At 35.8% G+C, this 17,873-nt stretch overlaps 1 protein-coding gene across 3 annotated transcripts in view; it reads right to left on the bottom strand.

Annotated features, from left to right (window-relative positions):
- KCNT2 (potassium sodium-activated channel subfamily T member 2) overlaps positions 1-17,873 on the bottom strand; it is a 138,313-nt gene that overhangs the window by 102,098 nt on the left and 18,342 nt on the right. For all 3 annotated transcript variants that reach the window (XM_035537705.1, XM_035537706.1, XM_035537707.1), the window contains exon 2: positions 4,406-4,485. In XM_035537705.1, coding sequence (XP_035393598.1) covers positions 4,406-4,485 — 80 coding nt within the window. The remainder of the gene's footprint in view (positions 1-4,405; positions 4,486-17,873) is intronic.

The following is a 17,873-nucleotide window of genomic DNA, read 5'->3' as shown; positions in this document are numbered from 1 at the left end:
GATGTGCCAACTTCTACTAATCGTTTGAAATTATATGTTGGTTTCAATGCCAAAAGAAAATAGTGCTCTTCTGATTAAAAACTAAATCAACACATGGGACCTATGCTCCTGGCTGCTGCCTTAAACTCTCACGTTTTCTTCCTAAGAGATCTAAAACTACTTACATATTCAATATTAAAATTTCCCAGATCTATTCCAGTCTATATTTAAGTGCTTCAGGCTCTGGATGTCTCAACAAGAATAGCTGTTTCCCACAGAATGAGGTAGGATTTTTGCACCACATATGGCTTCCATGTAAGGGCTCTTGTCAGAGTAGACAAAGTATGTATTATCATGGACTGGGTTATACTGACAAGGTGATAAGATAGGCCGATAGGCCTATTGTACGAGACTGGGTCAGGCACTACAACATTAATGTGGAAGAACAGACCAAGTATACTCTCTGTTTCAAAAAAACACTAGGTCTGTATGTGTCAGCCCCTAGAAATAGGATGTGTTGTCAGAGGGTGTGTATTCAGTCACTACTGCTAAATCCGTAATAACAAGCGTGTGTACTAAATAAGTATTCTCTGGTCAAAATACTCTGCAGCCTCTGAATGTAGGGGTGACACCTGTGAATTGGAAGAAATGTGTTTATTCCACTACTATGGAGTTCTAAGATTTCAAATCAGGGAAGAGGTGGGCTGTCATGGTATTAGCTAAAGGGCTGGACTCTAACTTTTCATTTCTTACCCTCTTACAAGGAAAGTATTTTGTATTGCTGTTTGCTGGTTGACTATTTTGGTCCTCTATTTTATGTGCTGTCAGTGGAGCAACATGGTCTGCTTGACTTAATTTCTTTTTTCCCCACTCCTAGCCAGATTGTTCAAGTAGCAGGGTCATTTGCACAGAATCTCTATTTTGACGTTGGTGTCTGAAACTTGTATTCAGCTACTTCAATCATATACTGTTATGAATTGTTTAATGAGATTATGATTTCACCGTGTGCCTGTAACTATAGCGACAGATGCTTTGTCTTCTTCAAAGGAAGAAATTGATAATAATGGTTCAAAGTCTGTTTGTTTTGTGAAATAATTATGACTACATCAAATGTTAATGTTTCCTCCTCAGTTTGAAGAAGTATCTGCTATCTTTCTTGCCAGCAGTTCTAAGTATAGACTGATACATCATACTTAATCAGTACTGACTGTAACTTTGATTTTTGTTTATTATAGCTTCTTGACGCTTCCCTTACAAGCGTTTTCAGAGATTAATCCTCCAATTTAGAGACCTGATCTAAATCAAAGCACAAGTGACAGGGACAGCAGCTGAAGATTTTATCATCGCCTTCTATTATTCCCTCCTTGCAGGTCTTTAACATACATTTTAGTTTTTAGCAAAATCATCTCACTAGCAGTTGGCTTTAGGAGTTGGATCAAAGTATACTGTTAATAATTCATATCCTGATGATGGTTCTGTCTTATCCTTCTCCACTGAATTGAAATTTCACTTTTCCCTTTGAGACTTATTTTAAGCTGTGTGTGATCTCAGCAAGTGCAAGCAAGTCTTACAAGTGTGTTTTATTTGTGACTGACCAACACCTTTTTAAAATGCATTATGTGTAGTGTTTGAACTTTGATTACAAACTTGTTTGCGAAAAGAGTGAGTGGTAGCTAGGTTGACATTAGATTTTAGTTGTTATTTTACTGGTGTATAAAAATGCCTTCAAAATTGGAATAATGATTGAAACAGTTGATATTTCACGCTACTGGTCTTTTTATGACCAAATAAATTAGTATTCTAATGAAAATTAATATAAATTCTGGAGTAATATCGCCAGACCAAATGATATTACTACTTGTTCTCTGACCTAAACCTACTTGAAGTCTTGAGGATTAGTGAAAAGTGTTTAACTAAATCAAACTCCAAATGTTCACTATACTGTCTGAAAACTTAAGGAAAATGTGTCAGCAGAATCAGCAACAAATGGGAATTAGATGTCTAGTATGTGAAAGAAGGCTTTCAGTGTTTTCACTGAATACTAAGATCTAAAGGGTGATGTTTTTATATTTGAAAATATAAATGATTTTATTTAATAAAAACTTCCATGTTATTCCTCTTCCGTAGTCAATACTTCACCAATCATAACCTAGGAGAGATGTCCCAGTGTAATAATTTAGGATGATTCTTTTACAGTGCTTAGCCAGAAGGGTAAGCACTTCCCAAAGTAATTAGCAAATTAAGTAATCAATTAACTTCAGGTTTCATTTTGTGCTGCTGTCAACTTATATTTTTAAATGTACAGTCTTCAGTTCTGCCATCAAAATAAGCATTTTCTTAATCCTGTTAAGATCTAAGTGGGGGAGGGGAAATTATTGACCTTATCTCAAGCAAGTAGGTATTGAGAACCTTCCTATCTTATCAGTGAGAAGAGTTTTACAACGAGTCAGCTCTTAATTTTATAGATGTTCTTACTAAGTAAACAGGAGTGCATCAAATCTGTTTTATGGACTAATTCAGGGAACAAAAAGAAAGCTATTTACTGCTTACTGCATCTCTGGCCAGGAGTAGTATTTTTTTTTCCTAGTTCAGAATTTTTCCTTTTTTTTATCTCTTACTCCATTACATCCTATATCAACTACCTCAAAAGTTGAAGACTATAAACATATGAACTACCTGAGACTAAAAGTCACAGGGCAAAAAGTAGAGTAGAACCAAAACCACTGGAGAAGTCATAGTGCAATTAATTACACTTAAAATGTAAATTTAATATAACTTAATCCCTAACTGAGCAAAAGTTCATTTTTTGAGGGGGGGAAAAAAAAGCTTTTCTAAACAGAAGAGTACGAAATTGTTCTTCATGTATCTCCTTTGTTTTGTTATGTGCATGCTGAGATTTTGTACAGAGACTTTCCATATCGGCCAAAATATAACAGAGATCTAACCTATGCTAATGCAGAATTACTTAAGTTAAAATTCTTCACTAGAAAACAAACCTACCAACCAAATCTAGTTAAATATATAACAATGTGGTTAAAACCAAACAAAAATAAGCTACCCTATGAAATATCTGAAGTATAGAAATGAAGATACTTAAAGGCTACCCACAGCACTTGCTAGGAGAGGTAGCCCTCTGCTTTCTATGTTATATGGGTACTTGAGTTAAGGTGACTTTTCCCCTATGCTGTCTTTGTAAGTTGAAAAAAAAAAAAGTAAATATTCAAATAACTTAGGGATGGGAAAAATCTTTATTAATGAACCTCCAACAGGTTTGTTAGACTTGATTCTCCAGATAGAAATCTGCAAATAATTCCAAAGACGAAATTCAAAATGTCAGTTTTACAATACAATACTTTTTTGAGGGGGGCTTAGTATAATATTTTGCTTATCTCAATTTGAAAGTTAAAGAAGCCAGTAAAAAGATGTCTTGTGATTTTAAACTATCATTTATTTAATAATAGGTCTTATAAACAGATCTTGTGGTCTGTCTTTTTTAAAAAAAATCTGCATCGAGTTTCTCCAATGTTTCTTAAAAATTGTGACACTGAGAAAGTCAAGTTCATTCCTTCTTCCTTTCTGTCCTTTTGCAAACACAATGCCGTGGAGCCATCTGAAGACCATGAAGATCAAAAAGCATTCTTTTTATTTTAAACTTGTATAAGTTGTGTAAAACTACCTACAAAACTGTTTTAATTTTAGTTCTTTACAGGTGTAGGGTAAAGGGAGGTGGTCAATCATTTTACAAAGATGAAAATCGAGTTCAACTACTGTTCTTCTCAGCTGTGAACTTATTGGTTTAATGAAGATTTGATAACATACAATGTTTTATCTCTGAATCTGCTGCATGGATGGATGAATGTCTTTAGTTTTTCTTCTATGATAGCTTACGAATTTAAGTGCATATGTCACTGAAGATATATAGTTAAATCAGACTAAAAAGCTACTACTTTCAGGAAAACTGAGAATTTGGTACATCTTTCCCACAGTTTGACTTCCATATCACTTTTTTGTACAAAAAAGATTTGATATTTATTTAGGAATACTTAATACTATTATACACTTCTGCAGAAGCACCCATCTTTTTGTTTTCTTCTCCAACACTTTGGAAGTTCTATTTCTTAAACATAAGGTCAGGACATGTTAATAAGCACTGCAACATAAAATCACTGCAAATTAGTCAGTTTGATCACGATATGCCAATAAAATCACATCCCTATAAATATTTGATCCTACAAAATAAGTGATTTTTTTTAAGTTTTAGATAATACTTGTTTGTGTATTATGGAAATCAATTAAAATGGACTCCTTTGGGGGAAAAACTAGCTCAGAAGAAAACTAATGACAATTTTGCTGTTGCTTTTAATGGAATTGGACTCTACCCGAAGTATCGCAATTATATTTTATAGAAATTAATCCAACTGCTTACTTGATCTTTGGTTTTTGATGAAGAAGAGCTTTAGTCTCTCTTTAAATGTATTTTCATTCATATAGAATTCAACTTGCACCCTGAAATATAAAAGGAAGGATTAGAATTGAATATGAAAGGCAATAAATATTTTTTCAAAATAACTTTCCCTAATAATTTCTCTTTCTATATGACTGGAGGAACAAAAAGTGTTCAGCCAAAAGCTTACTGAGATTTGAATGGTTAATATTAAGACTAAAATTGAAACAAAAAAGTATCTAGTTTATCCTCTTCACATGCAGAATCATTTTCAAAGTATTTGAATGCTCTACATTGAGAAATCAGACACTTCTATGTTTTTTGAATTTTCACTGGAAGTTTTTCATTGATGTTCAGGTTAAACCACCTGAATTTAATTCTTTCTCTAAAGTTGGCATTTTAATGATTTCTTCTCTTCCTATCTGCTTCACATCTTCATTAAGCATTCATGCCTCTGTTAAATGTTTGCTAGTTTCAAATGTTCAGATGCTCCTGTACCATGCAAACCACCTTCTGAATTTCATTGGTTTTTGTCACAACAAAATTGAGACCTGAAAGCAAGACCATAATGCAGTCATCTGATGCTGTACAGCAAGCAGTTCCTCCTGATTTTGCTAAAGCACTGGTAACTTTTTTCCTCCATTTCCCCCCAACTTGCCAGGATCCTGTTCATGTCTCTGTCCCTCAGTTCAGTCTGAGCATAACCTATGCAATAGCTCTCAAATGGGAAGGGAGAACAGTGTTGTAGATGTGAGCAAGGGGAAAAAAATGTACATTAACTGTACAGAGAAACTTAGGCCATTTCAGAGCTGTGCAGCTGCACTGCTTGCTCTAAGATGAGTGCAGCGTTAACTCCTTTTTCACTGAAGTCCCTGCTACATTCAATTAGCTGGACCTCCCTCACAAATCCTACTTCTCCAGGGGAGAATGCTCATTCACTTCACCCCAAAACAATTTGTGCCTCTTTCAGAAGTCAGTCAGTTTTGAGAACTGCTGTACTCTTGCTGAAGTGACATCGCAAAAGCAAATGGGAATTCCACTGCTTCCTATTCAAAGGATGCCAAAAAAAAAAGCTTATTTCTAAGCATCTATGTATATTGAAACTATGTTCTGTAACTTAGAAAACTTTAAATTTATTTCTGTGAAATAACATGTTTGATAGAGTTAAGAGCGTATCATAGGATTTACCAGCTTTCCTGCTCTAACTGGATCTACCCCTTCTGAGGTAAGATCAGTAAGCAGTTGGAAATAAAGAGAAGAAATGCACCTGTCTTCCCCTTATTTAAACTAAGAGTAGCCACAACTATGTATTTAGAATAGCTTAGGCATATAGGAATGTCCTAGAGTCCCACCAGTCTAGAGGAAAAGTCCATCAGATAATGAACAGCTTGTTACTGGGTTTTTGTTTATTGAGGTTAGACACAAATGGAATGTTATGTTGCTCAAGACTGCAGGAGGCACTGGCATTAACAGAAATGCAGGTTAGGCTGTCTGTAATCCTAAGGAAAGTTAAAGAAGCATGTCCAGGTGTTAATTAGTAGGTGAACAAGTATGGGGGGGGGGGGGCTGAGCTCTGCTTCAGTTCTTTTCTGCACATTTCCCAAAGTACTTACTGTCAGTGTGTTACTGTGACAGTTTTGGTGGGAAACATTTCTTTCCCATGACTTGGCAACTGCAACAGAAGTGTATATACTTAATTTTCAAGGATGTGTTTCAGTAGGTAAACGAAGTGGCACAAGCTATTGAAGTGAGAGATGTTATTTAAAGGCAGCACAGTATTGGTTATCTTTTTACACTAATCTTTGATTTTTAGCTAAGAAAATTAGTTGTCACTTACCATGAAAGAACAACATCTTAACAGAAAGCCATGATTTAATGATCTGGAGGGAAGAGGATGTGGGAGCTAATCACCCTCCTATAGCTATGGTTAGGAACTGCTCTGCTAGCCTTCTAGCAGCTGTCTGCTTCCACCTCACTTTCCTTAGCAACCAGAGCTTGCAGCAGGCTGGGATTCCACCCTGCAGCAGTTTCCATGGCAAAATGCATCACGAATGCTGCTAATGCCATTCCTATGGTTCAACTCCTTCCCCTGGTTGTTTGTTTTGTGTTTTTTGTTGTTTTTTTAACATCAGTAAAAACTATGCTGACCTATATTTGCAGGAAATACCTTATCACACACACAATCACTGTGTAATTTCATAATACTCTGGCTACTGGACAGAGAATATTTCACTTAGTAAACAGCAACATTTAAGAAACAAAGTAAAACCAAGAATAATTGGCTGAAGGAGCCACTGGCAGGGATAAGGATGGAAACTGCTGGATACTGTTCTTTTTCAATATTCTGCTTTTTAGTTTTGGGGAGAATGTTCGTTGTACTTCAATCATTGTTGTGTTCTTTTAAATGAATAATTGTTTACCCCAAATATTCGCTCTCTTCTCTCTTATTCCTGCTCTGAAGTATAACAGAAAATGAGTGTTTCAGGAACAGAATGTAAATAAGTTCTTATCTTTGCCTGCAATGTTATGATCACCTATTATTATTAGGGAAGGGCTTGCACAAGCTTTTTCTGCACTCATTATGCATTAGTTAGGATGTGTCATTGCAATATGTTTATATAAAACATGGTTATTCTGTTGCAGCAGAAACACTAGTTGGAATTTGGTTCCAAGCAAATGGAACTGGTGATTCTGCTGTTGATGAAATAGCACCCATGACGTGCAGACTGGGATCTGTGTATGTAGATCTGGCCTATGGAGTAGGTTTGGCTTTGTTCTATGTTCCTAGGGTTTTTCATCTCCATATACACAGCAGTTGTAGTTCACTGTACCCTGATCAAAAAGTAAATCAGGCTGGTGGATTAATACACTCATGCTTGATGATGGTTACTGGGACAGAAATCATTAATGAACACAAGAATCTTGTGTACATAGTCAGCCAATCATTTCTAACTTAATCTATGTGCGAGGCAGTGAATATACCATGTGAATCTTCTTTGGGGAGTTAAAGAGCGGATATTTTGCTTTACTTTGCTTCAGCTTTACTGAAAATGCACAAATACGTGGCTAACGTATCTCTGGGACAAACAATGTAGTAATGACTCTATTGAAGACATTTTATTGGTTTGTGTGTGTGTGCTGTTCATGTTTTAAAAGCTTCTTCCTAGAATTAAATACTATTAGTAGTGGTCTTCCCCATTTTAAACTCTGAAGACAGATGTAAGATATATTTGAAACATTCCACTGACAGTACCAAAGTACAAGTATGCATTGCACTCTACTAATTCAGTCAAAATGTAACTTGACTAATACACTTTAATGTAATACAAAGTATAGCAGAAAAATACTAATTCACATCAAGGACACTAATGCAAAATCCTTTTCTTGTGACTATATCACTGGAACCAGTTACTTAACTATTTTTCCTGCATTTTGCCATTACTATTTATAATGTCATTCTAACTCCATAGACACACTTCACTGTAATTACAGTATTACCCTGCACCCTCAAATTTACAAATTTTTTTTGTTAAACAGTAGCAGATGTGACAGAAATAATCCTTTCAGAAATTAAAGTATGAGTAGGATTTCTCACTCAGTGCATACTGAGAGCTGCAAAATGTTTATGCTTAATATTACTTGACATGGGAACCAAGAAAAGGCATCAACTGTACAAGTGGAACAAATCTGAAGTTAACTGTATCCATTTATTTGAATCTGTCTTTATGGCAAGAGACACTTCTTCACTACAAGAAGAGCCTTGTAATATAGGCACAATGTTCTTTTCAATTGGGATTTGCCAATCTAATATATGTGAAATCCTGTTAGATTTCAAACTTGGAAGTTTAAGTGTGTTGTAGCTAGGTGCTTCAAAACAAAGTATTTGAAATGCTGAAGTGAATTGTCAGGGCTTATTTTACAATGAAAAAGGAATGGACACTTTCTCACAGTTTTTAAGAAAAGACTAGTGTGTTTTAACGACTGCCTTGGGTAGAAGCTCTTTTTTGAAATTTTGCAAGTTCAGGAATACATGGAACCCTGACTTGTTTAGAGCATCACAGAGAAATGGTTATATTAACACTGGATTTTCTGGGCCTGCTTTTTCTATCAAAATCAGTATGACCAATCAAGACCATTTGTCAAATGATACTTCATCTTCCCATGCTGAAGGAAAGAACAATAAAACTAGTAATTTTCCATTACTGTTTCTTAGCTCAGGGAGGTCTTCTATTTGTTTCTGGTAAGAAATGAGTCTCCAGTTGCACAGCTCAAAATGAACACTAAATAGACAAGTTCTGAGTTTTTGCAACTCCTCCCCAGATGACTTGCTGTCATTCAGTATGGAGAGGTGCTTGTCTGATCCCACTTATTGGAGAGACAGAAAAGATAAGTGTTTTGTAGCTTTCTGATCTGTTGGTCCATTCTTGTGGTGTGAGCGTGATATGACAGAGTTGTGGAGATCACAGCCTCAATGTTTTTTGGGGGTACCTTATGACAGTTTTTAAAAGCTAAGTCTTTACTTAAGCCATTTGCCAAGCAATATGCTGATGAAATCTAGTACTTGCAATATGCCCCTGTATCTTCTTAAAGAATACTTCTAACAAGCGTAGAATAATTAAAACTGACAGGTATAAGGTCTTTTTCTGATAGGAGACTTTATCTACTTGTTATGAATAAACTGATGAATATTTTCAAGATCTCTGCAGAACTGCATTTGTGTGATACTGTCTTGCACAATATTGACTGTCTCTTCATTTCACTGTCAAGATGTGCAGAATATGGAATTTCAAACTGTAGTGAAGCATTTTGATACTTGGGGTTTTTACTTTTCTAAAGTCATTGGGCTCTGGACAGCCACCACTACTTATTCTATGTGACATCCCAGGAACAGCCAGGGGGTCTCAGGTAAATTAGCTCCTATGGCTCTTATGCATGCTGTTTTTTTTTTTTAAATGCTGTGTACTGAAACTCCATGATTGCAAACCACACAGACTTTAAACTAAGATCTAATATTTACATTTGCCTTATCTTAATGCTTCCTCTCTTTATGGAATGAAACACTTTCTGAATAGTGAATTAAAGTACTCTTCCTATTATACCTGTAGAACACAAGGAAGATATTATTCAGGTGTTCTAGTTTGACTTAAAATTCCAGATTTACTAATATTAGTGCTGTAAATGTCTTCTATTTAAAGGCATCACTATCAAACCCATGAGCAGTTTCAACCGCTTGTTTGCCAAGTGTGGGAAAGGAATTCGCAGGGAGCTTTGTGCTGTTTCACATGTCCCTGAGTTAGAGATAATGAGGAAAAGAGTGGTAGAACCAAAAACTTGAGCAAGGTCGAGATAAAAGTAAATTGGCTACAGCGTTAAAGATGAGCTTTGGGCAGTGACCAACTGCTGGCTGGCTCAAGGCGCATCTGAGGGTCTCTAACCAATTGTAAGACAGATTCGAGCGCGTGGGGCTACGGGGAAAGTATATATAGTAGTGAAAAGGGCAATAAAGGTCTCCTGTTCAAGAGCCATCAGGAGTCCGTGTCATGCATCCCTTCAGCCAAGTTTAAATTATCTCCAAACGTGATTCTAAAACATATCTACATGATTAACATTTTGATCTGTATTTTTTTAGTCTTATCAGATACAGATTCCAACATTGCTGCCAACAGTTGTCCTGCTAATTGCATTGATCAATTTTCTATTACTATTTGCCAAAATACAAAAATGACTGCAGCTTTAGAATGATATTATGCAATGTCACTTAATTTTACACATATACTATGACTCTCTGTATACTCTCAAAACTAGAGGATATTCTCAGGGAAGCACCATCTGAGGCTTATCAGGGAGACCCCACTGAGGCTGTGAGTTCTTCCCATATCTCCCTTAAGTTTCTGATGTTGCAGCAACTCTGAGTAACAGGATATGTTTCATGAGTTTGATTCCAGACCATATTCAGTTTTTATGTAGTTGTGCCAGTTAACTATACCTGAATTGCATAAATATTGGTTGTGTTTTAATCATGTTGGCAACTCCTTTTCAGAAAGACTTGAAACAAATTTGTTGAATACCAGGCATGCTGATAAGACTTTTCAGTTGCTGTCAACCCAGATTTAACTATATATTGTAGTGTTAGGAGAAAGACACAGTAACACATCACAAAATACCATATCTTTATTTTTGCTCCTCACATATTATTCTAAGTTCACCAGACTAATTTATCTGTTGCCTTCCTGAAATTATTTTTCTGTACCAACTTTTCTCTATACCATTCAAAAACAATTTATTTTTTATTTCAAGAGAAAGCTTGCTTTGCTATGAAAGGCAACAGGACAGCTGGTGAGTCATGAGTAATGAAGCCTCCTTAGGGGGAGGCCAATTCATGTGCCTAACATGCTCTACTCCTCTGTATCACAGCTACATGTCCCTATCACCTGTTGACATTCTAAAGCACAAGTTACTTGGCAGATCCTTCTCCTACAACTACATCAGTCTATTCATTGAATCTATCCTCTCTGACAGGTAAGGTATACACAGGGTCATGCAGCTTGCCGGGGTAAACTGCATACGTTGTATGAAGGAATTAGCTTTAATAATTCATCTAAGAACAGTTATTTCTATTTATTAATGCTTACCAAATTTCTGTATACATAACTTTTCCAATGAGTTACCTTACCTTAGTAAGACTCATTCTCTCATTCCCTCTCCTGAAATAAAAATCCTTTTAAGTTTCCCCAAGTAGACATCATTTGTGTTTTACACTAAAGCTTTAAGGACCATTCCTGGCCCTGCAGACTGTTTTAGGAAATGTTTATAGCCCTCCATCCCTTTGCATTTTTGCCCACTTCTTCCTTTGGTCCTTGGAGACTGCTTATCTACACTCAGCTCACAATTTACGATCCACTGACCTGTCATTCCAACTGATCTTCCTCCCCATTCCTCCATCTGAAGTGTAAAATACTTCCATTTTCTTCTTCCACAGTCCTTTTCTCCAGTTCCTTGCAGAACTCACCCTGTCTTGTCTTCCTCTGCACTACAGAATGTCACTTTTTTCCACCTGAAAATACTGAGGAAAATGGCACAATCATGTGGCTTCTTTTTTGCTCTAATTCTCCACATGAACCTTTGCTTTCAACACACCTTTCTTCTTTACATGCTCACCATCTGGAAAATGTAACTCAGAATTGTTTTCCTTCCTGCTAGTAAATAATCCTTTTCTATTCTCCTCTGGGAGCTTCCTCTCCTTCGGGTCAAAGTTTTCCATTCTCTTATTTTTGCTTCTGCTTTTTCTTTTGCAGAAATAATTCATTCTCTCCCATAGCACCACCACCTCTAACTACAGAGAAAACAGAATGTATAGTCTTCTCTCTAGATCTCTCATATGCCACTGTCAAGTTTCACAGGTCTTTGTCACCAAGTGTCATTAAGTTAGTGTTATCTGTGGCAACTTCGTCGTCTCTTTAATTATCCACCTGCTTCTGTTATCTTTTTAGCTTAATAGTGAATCAACGTCATTCCTTCTGAATTCCTAATGTACAAAATATTCACCTGTGCCATGGGTATCTCTGGCAATTCCTCCTCTCAATGTTATCACTTCATAACCTTACGAGATCTCAGTCTGAGATGTTTGTCTTCCCTTTCCCCTCATGGATTATTTCATCAATTTCCAGCCTATATCCTGTGTTGCTTATTAAGATAGTCCACAGGTATCAGGGCTTTAATAAACTCTGAACTGTATAAATGCCATATGGGCCCCCTTACTGTTGGTGCTATATGGTCCCTAAAAAAACTACTTTCTCAGGCCAATCTGAAACTTAATGTTGACCACACATTGTAATATCCATTGTATGTCCAAAATGGATGGATGGAGGTGAAGAGTTGTACTGTTCCTTTTCCAACACTTAAAATAAAACCTACTGTGAAATAGCATCAAATGTTAATAAGTTTTGATACTGTTTTTGTATTCTCAATTTAACACTTTGTAAGAGAAAAGCTAGCAGTTAAACACTGAGGGACATTGTCATGGAGATTACCCAGATAAAGATAGAAACAGGTGTTCAGAAAAATTGAAGCCTTAAATTCTGGCAGATTCTGTCATCTCAAAATACAAGAATCTCAGACTCATTGCTCTCTTTATCGGCAACTTTCTTACAAATGAGAAAACAAAGACAACTTGTTTTGGCATAGCAGATTTTTGTTTGTTTTGTTTTTCATTTTTGTAGTGGCCAAGGACTTCAAACAGTAGGAAGAACTGTGTTTGCATAGGTCTGTTGTTTAATAAGGATAAAACCAAAGTGTCTTGACATTAAGGAAATTCTAAGTAAACACTCTTTTCAAGTCTGGTCACTTGCAAGTATCTCAAATCTGTTTCCTAATAACAGAGATATCCAAATTACTAATCACTTAAACTCCGCTTCTTATGGATAAGACAGACTTATCTTGCTATTCTGTTATTGCTCATCTGTGAAGTTACCTTTTTCTTCCTTCCTGTTTCTCAAGACTGTACCTTTTCAAAAACAGGAAGTAGGACAAGGCTGAGAGCTGTTAGCACATAGTATCCTCACAGATTGGATCTCTTATCTTGGTTTTATTTTTACTTAAAGTAAGAAATTAAGATTTCATTTTTTTGAAAATGGAGCAGCAGGGAGAAGATAAAAAGAGCACATGGATATAGAAAAAAATCCAAAAAAAGGAACAAAAAACCTTGTGGGTGAATCCCAATCTGTCACCTTTGAAGTATCATGCGACCAAGTGTAAAACATAACTTTAAATATGACTTGGTTGCTGAAATGCACAGCCAGCTTTCTGGAAGGTCAGACCCAATGCCCACTAAGGTCAATAGAAAGATTCTCTTCACTTAGAGTTGAGTAAAATAACAAAGTAATAAAATAATGACACTAGATATTCATTTATTGATTTGGGTATTTGCTTTTAGTAGTTACAATTTTTATCCCAAAATGAAAGGTATCTTCTTGTTACTTTAACTGCACAACATATTCTACACAACCCTGGAGGTCAAGCGTGAGATTTGGAAGAGGATGTATATTGATCTTTTTCTAATACAACTCCACAGCTTTTTATTTTTAACATCTTGTTTTATAATTACTTGTGTGTGATGGCTTTTCTGTTTTTTATTATGTTTGCTATTCTTCCATTAAAACTGACAATGTGTCTCAGAAAAATGGATAGCATAATTTCATCAAGTCAGAAAAACAAATTTTGAAGATTTTTTTCTTGAAATGTTGGGGCTTAATAAGATAACCTACATTTTTACAGATAACATAGTAAATTGTAGAGAAGTATTAGTTGTATCCACCCAGAAAGAAACGTAAGTTTATGGAAAAAAGTCTTAAACTACAGCAGTCACGGTAACATTGGTAGTAGGATGATGGTTGGACCAGATGATCTTGAAGGTCTTTTCCAACCTTAATGATTCTACAAATTTAAATGACCTTTGTATGCAGTCTTACTGATTAACATTTCTTATGGAGAGGTTTCAGAAAGCAAATTCTGAATTTTAAGACAAAAAATGTCAACGTGTCATGTCAAAATCAGTAATTCCTGTCTTCCCTCTGAAAATAGTTTTGGTCAAGAAGGTAATTATACTTTGTTTCCTTTATTGTTCCTTCAGCAGAAAATCTATTCAAATTTTCCAAGCAATGTTCATACATCAGTCCAAACAACAGTCTTGTTTTGGTCTCATTTTTTGTATTGAAATTCTGAAATTTTGTAACTTTTTGTAGCCCTAAAGTTATTCCTTGCATAAAACTACAGTTACTATGCCTGACATTATGCTGCCTTTTGTATCACACTGACTTAGTGGGATGCGATCTATATTGTGTCCTCCCTTTTGAGAGCTGTTCTTCTCATACTTTGTCCTAGCTTTGTCTTGATTACTTTCTAGATAACTACATGGAGATGATAATGATTCTTAGCTGTTTAACAGCTTCCCACAGAGCTCTGCAGTAAAAATGGCAAAAAAAAAAAAAAAGCCTGCCTTTGCTGAAAATACCAAGAAAGCTCTATAAAAAGCATCAGATAAACTGGAAGTGTCTGTCAGAAAAACAACACTGCATTTGTCCTTCAAATGTGGAAGACTCTTCCTAAGTGTTAAGTTAAAAGTGAATACATTTTACACTCAAGAGCCTACCTTTTTTTTAATTGGCCACCAAATAGATGTCTCTAACCAGCCTGAATTCTCATCCCATCCAGACTGACCTGATTTCTTCTTTTCATTTTTATTCAATCTTCTAAAGCTGCTTCCTTCAAGACAAACTAAGCATAACTTACTTGCTTCATTTCACACACAATGATCATATTGCAGATATTTGGAGGAGAAATGAAGCATGAAATTTAGCCTATTTCTCTAAAACAATTATAAACCTGAAGTGCAGATAACTATTAACCATGAGCAAAAAGCATATCAACATACCAAGTTTCTGGATCTAAGAATCTAGCTTGAAAGTGAACCCAGTAAAATGTCTTCTGCATTTCCTGTGTTGTAAAACTAACGTGATGCCTCAAACCTTAATCATGCAATTCTCTCAAATATTTTCAGTTTGCTATATGAAAAAAAAAAGCAGATGAAACTCATCTCCAGTCAAAACTCATTTCCAGTCAATGGAAGCTTGGCATGCACTATACAATTCACACGTGGCTTTTCTGCAAAGACAATCTGAGTATGAACTATGTTTTCAGGAAATAGACAAGTTTACTGCCACTGCCAGGTCATGGGAAACTAAGCACTGAAATGCTTGAGACAATATATCTTTCATATATTTAGCGCTTCACAACAGTTAAGCTGATGCTAATTTTAATCTCCAGTGACATCATTTGTACTCTGTATGTACAATTCTATATTTCTGTGATACATATGTATTTGATTCCTTGATTATTTTACCCCTTGCTTGTTTCCTTCAGGGAAAAAAAAACTTTCTTCACTTTTGAAGATGGGAAGGGAGAAAAGTACTCAATTTTACTTTCTGTTACCACCATTGTCACTTATTCCTTTCCTTTGATCCCTAATCCTCACAACTTCCTCTTGCCACCCACAGTTGTCACCACAGTTTCATTTGTCACCTCCTAATCCCCTCCAGAGAAGGATATGATGAGTGTGGAGTAAGTGCCAAAGCTGCTCTCTGGGGCCCTGTGTAGCAGAATCACAGTAGTTTATAGAGCATGAAGAAGGCTGTATGAGTTTTATGCTATGTGGAAGGTAAAGCTATGTACATGTTTACATAGTGACGTAAACATAAATAGCTGTAGGACTGAGCTAAAATATTTTATAGTCAGTAAAATGACCTTAAAACCTTTATTTGACAGGTACAATATAGTTCAATAGGATTTAAATAAAAGTTCACACCGTTATTGTAATAGTAATCCACAAAGCCCAAGTGACAGGACTGATTATTTATGCAGTTGGTTTTTTTTAATTGTCACAAAGGAGGCACAGACTGCAACAATGAAACCTAAGAGAAAGCAGAAGAAAGCTGTAAAAAAAAAGTCTTGAAGAAATCTTACAATGTGACACACAAAAGTAGATATCCAGGATTCTTATGTAGGCAGCAGCTACTTTACCCAAGAGAACAATGGGCCTTCATTACTTTTGCAATCTGAAGACCAAGGAACAGCAGCTCTGAAAGGAGGAGAGACCCAAGCTTTGGCCTTTGATTTAAGCTTGCTATTACACGTGACAGAGAGAGGGCTGCTACCAGAGGCATGACAGTACAGAGGTGTCTAGGACACGAGCCTAAGTGTAGACTGCTCTAATAGGCCTACTGATATGTTTGAGCTAGCTGAATGTTTAACATTGTGATGTGTAAGTGATAAACTTGCAACCAAGTGTATACATAATATGGAAAATACATATGTGTGCAGTGCAGAGTCATTTGCTGGGGTAGATCTGAAATCTGTCTGCAGAAGCAGCAAAATTATTACAAAATAGGCAGATGTATTTCCTCATTGAATCATCTAGCTGGTGTTAATTGGCTTCTTGCAGACTTCCAGGAAAATCAGGTAGTAGTTTTTTATTTTACACAATACAGTAGCTTTATGATTTATGTTTGGAACTGATGGCTGTTTGTTTATCAACATATAGGTCCCTGTTCTCTCTGCTGCTCTCAGCAATGCAATTTTGTGCCAGCTATCGTTAAATCTATCAGTACTCACCAACTAACGCTTGATTTGCATACTACCAGATTAAACAGTGGTACAGACTTCTGTATGATTCAGATGTAAGCATAAAAGATCATAAGGCATGTAAAATGGACCTATTCTGACTGACAGACATCAGTAGATACACTGTAAATTTAGGATGTCGTCTTACGACCAGTGTAAGAACCTGCCATCTCTGCAAAGGGAGTGCTCATGTTGCCCTTACAATGGGGTGATTTCTGTATGAGTTAGACTAGGGATTTGCTCTGATTGAAAACTATCTAAATGTGTGTGTTTTTTGTTTTGGAGAGGATTTTTTTAATTGGATCAGTTGTCAACCAGATTTACCTTGATCACTGTGATTATCACAGTTAATGCAAAGGAGCAGCAGGACTGCAATGTTTGAGCGGTATAAAGCGATTATGAACTATCTTCTTGCATTGGTGTAAAAGACTTAGCATAAATTTGCTGCCATAGAATTAATGGATCAACTCTGCACTTGCCTAAATTACCAAAAAAAAAAAAAAGTACTGGGAGAAAAGGATGATTGGTGAAACAACCAGGAACTTTAGTCAAGGACTATAAACTGTTATGTTCATGTGATGTTTATGGAATTGCATTCATAAATATGCTTATATGTATCTGGGTTTATAATGCTAGCTAGTCTTTTTTTTAAATGGTGTTATTCATAACTGTGTTTAAAACTAAGCCTTCACTTAGTATAGTAAACTGTTGTACACGTATTACTAGTGAGATGTTCACTGGCTATACATATTTCCATAATTGGTCCTTTTGCTACAGAGCTTTTTAGGAATGGCCTTTCAACAATTCTGTAAAATACCTGTGTTAGTCATAATACATCAATAATAATTGTTATTGCTCTATTATATATTCACTCTGAATTTTTGCAATTGGCAAACATACTTAAAAACAGTATTTCAAAACTAAATGAGTTGGTTCAATTTTTGCCTCCTTCAAATTTGGACAAATTTTATCATATTATTGTAATTAATTCTATGTAGCCAGCCTACATTTTTGTAGGTTATTGCTAAACGGTGATCTGTAAAGTGCAAAAATGTTTCCAAATGGATTATGGAAAAAAATATGTATCATCACTATTAGGATGTTAGATCTCCTACAGGGGTAATTTCAACAGAACATATCACTTGTTTACTTGATCATGCTAACAATCATACAGCCAAAGCCCATCTCCAGAAGTTACCCCTGCCTAAGAAATTACAGCTGTTTCTCTACAGCCTTCCCTTAATCACACTGCCTGTATTAGACTGCCTAATAACAC

Source organism: Cygnus atratus, chromosome 8, assembly GCF_013377495.2.
Source record: "Cygnus atratus isolate AKBS03 ecotype Queensland, Australia chromosome 8, CAtr_DNAZoo_HiC_assembly, whole genome shotgun sequence".
Classification (NCBI taxonomy): domain Eukaryota; kingdom Metazoa; phylum Chordata; class Aves; order Anseriformes; family Anatidae; genus Cygnus; species Cygnus atratus.
The sequence above is the reverse complement of the archived record's forward strand: the minus strand, read 5'-3'. Positions and strand labels throughout refer to the sequence as shown.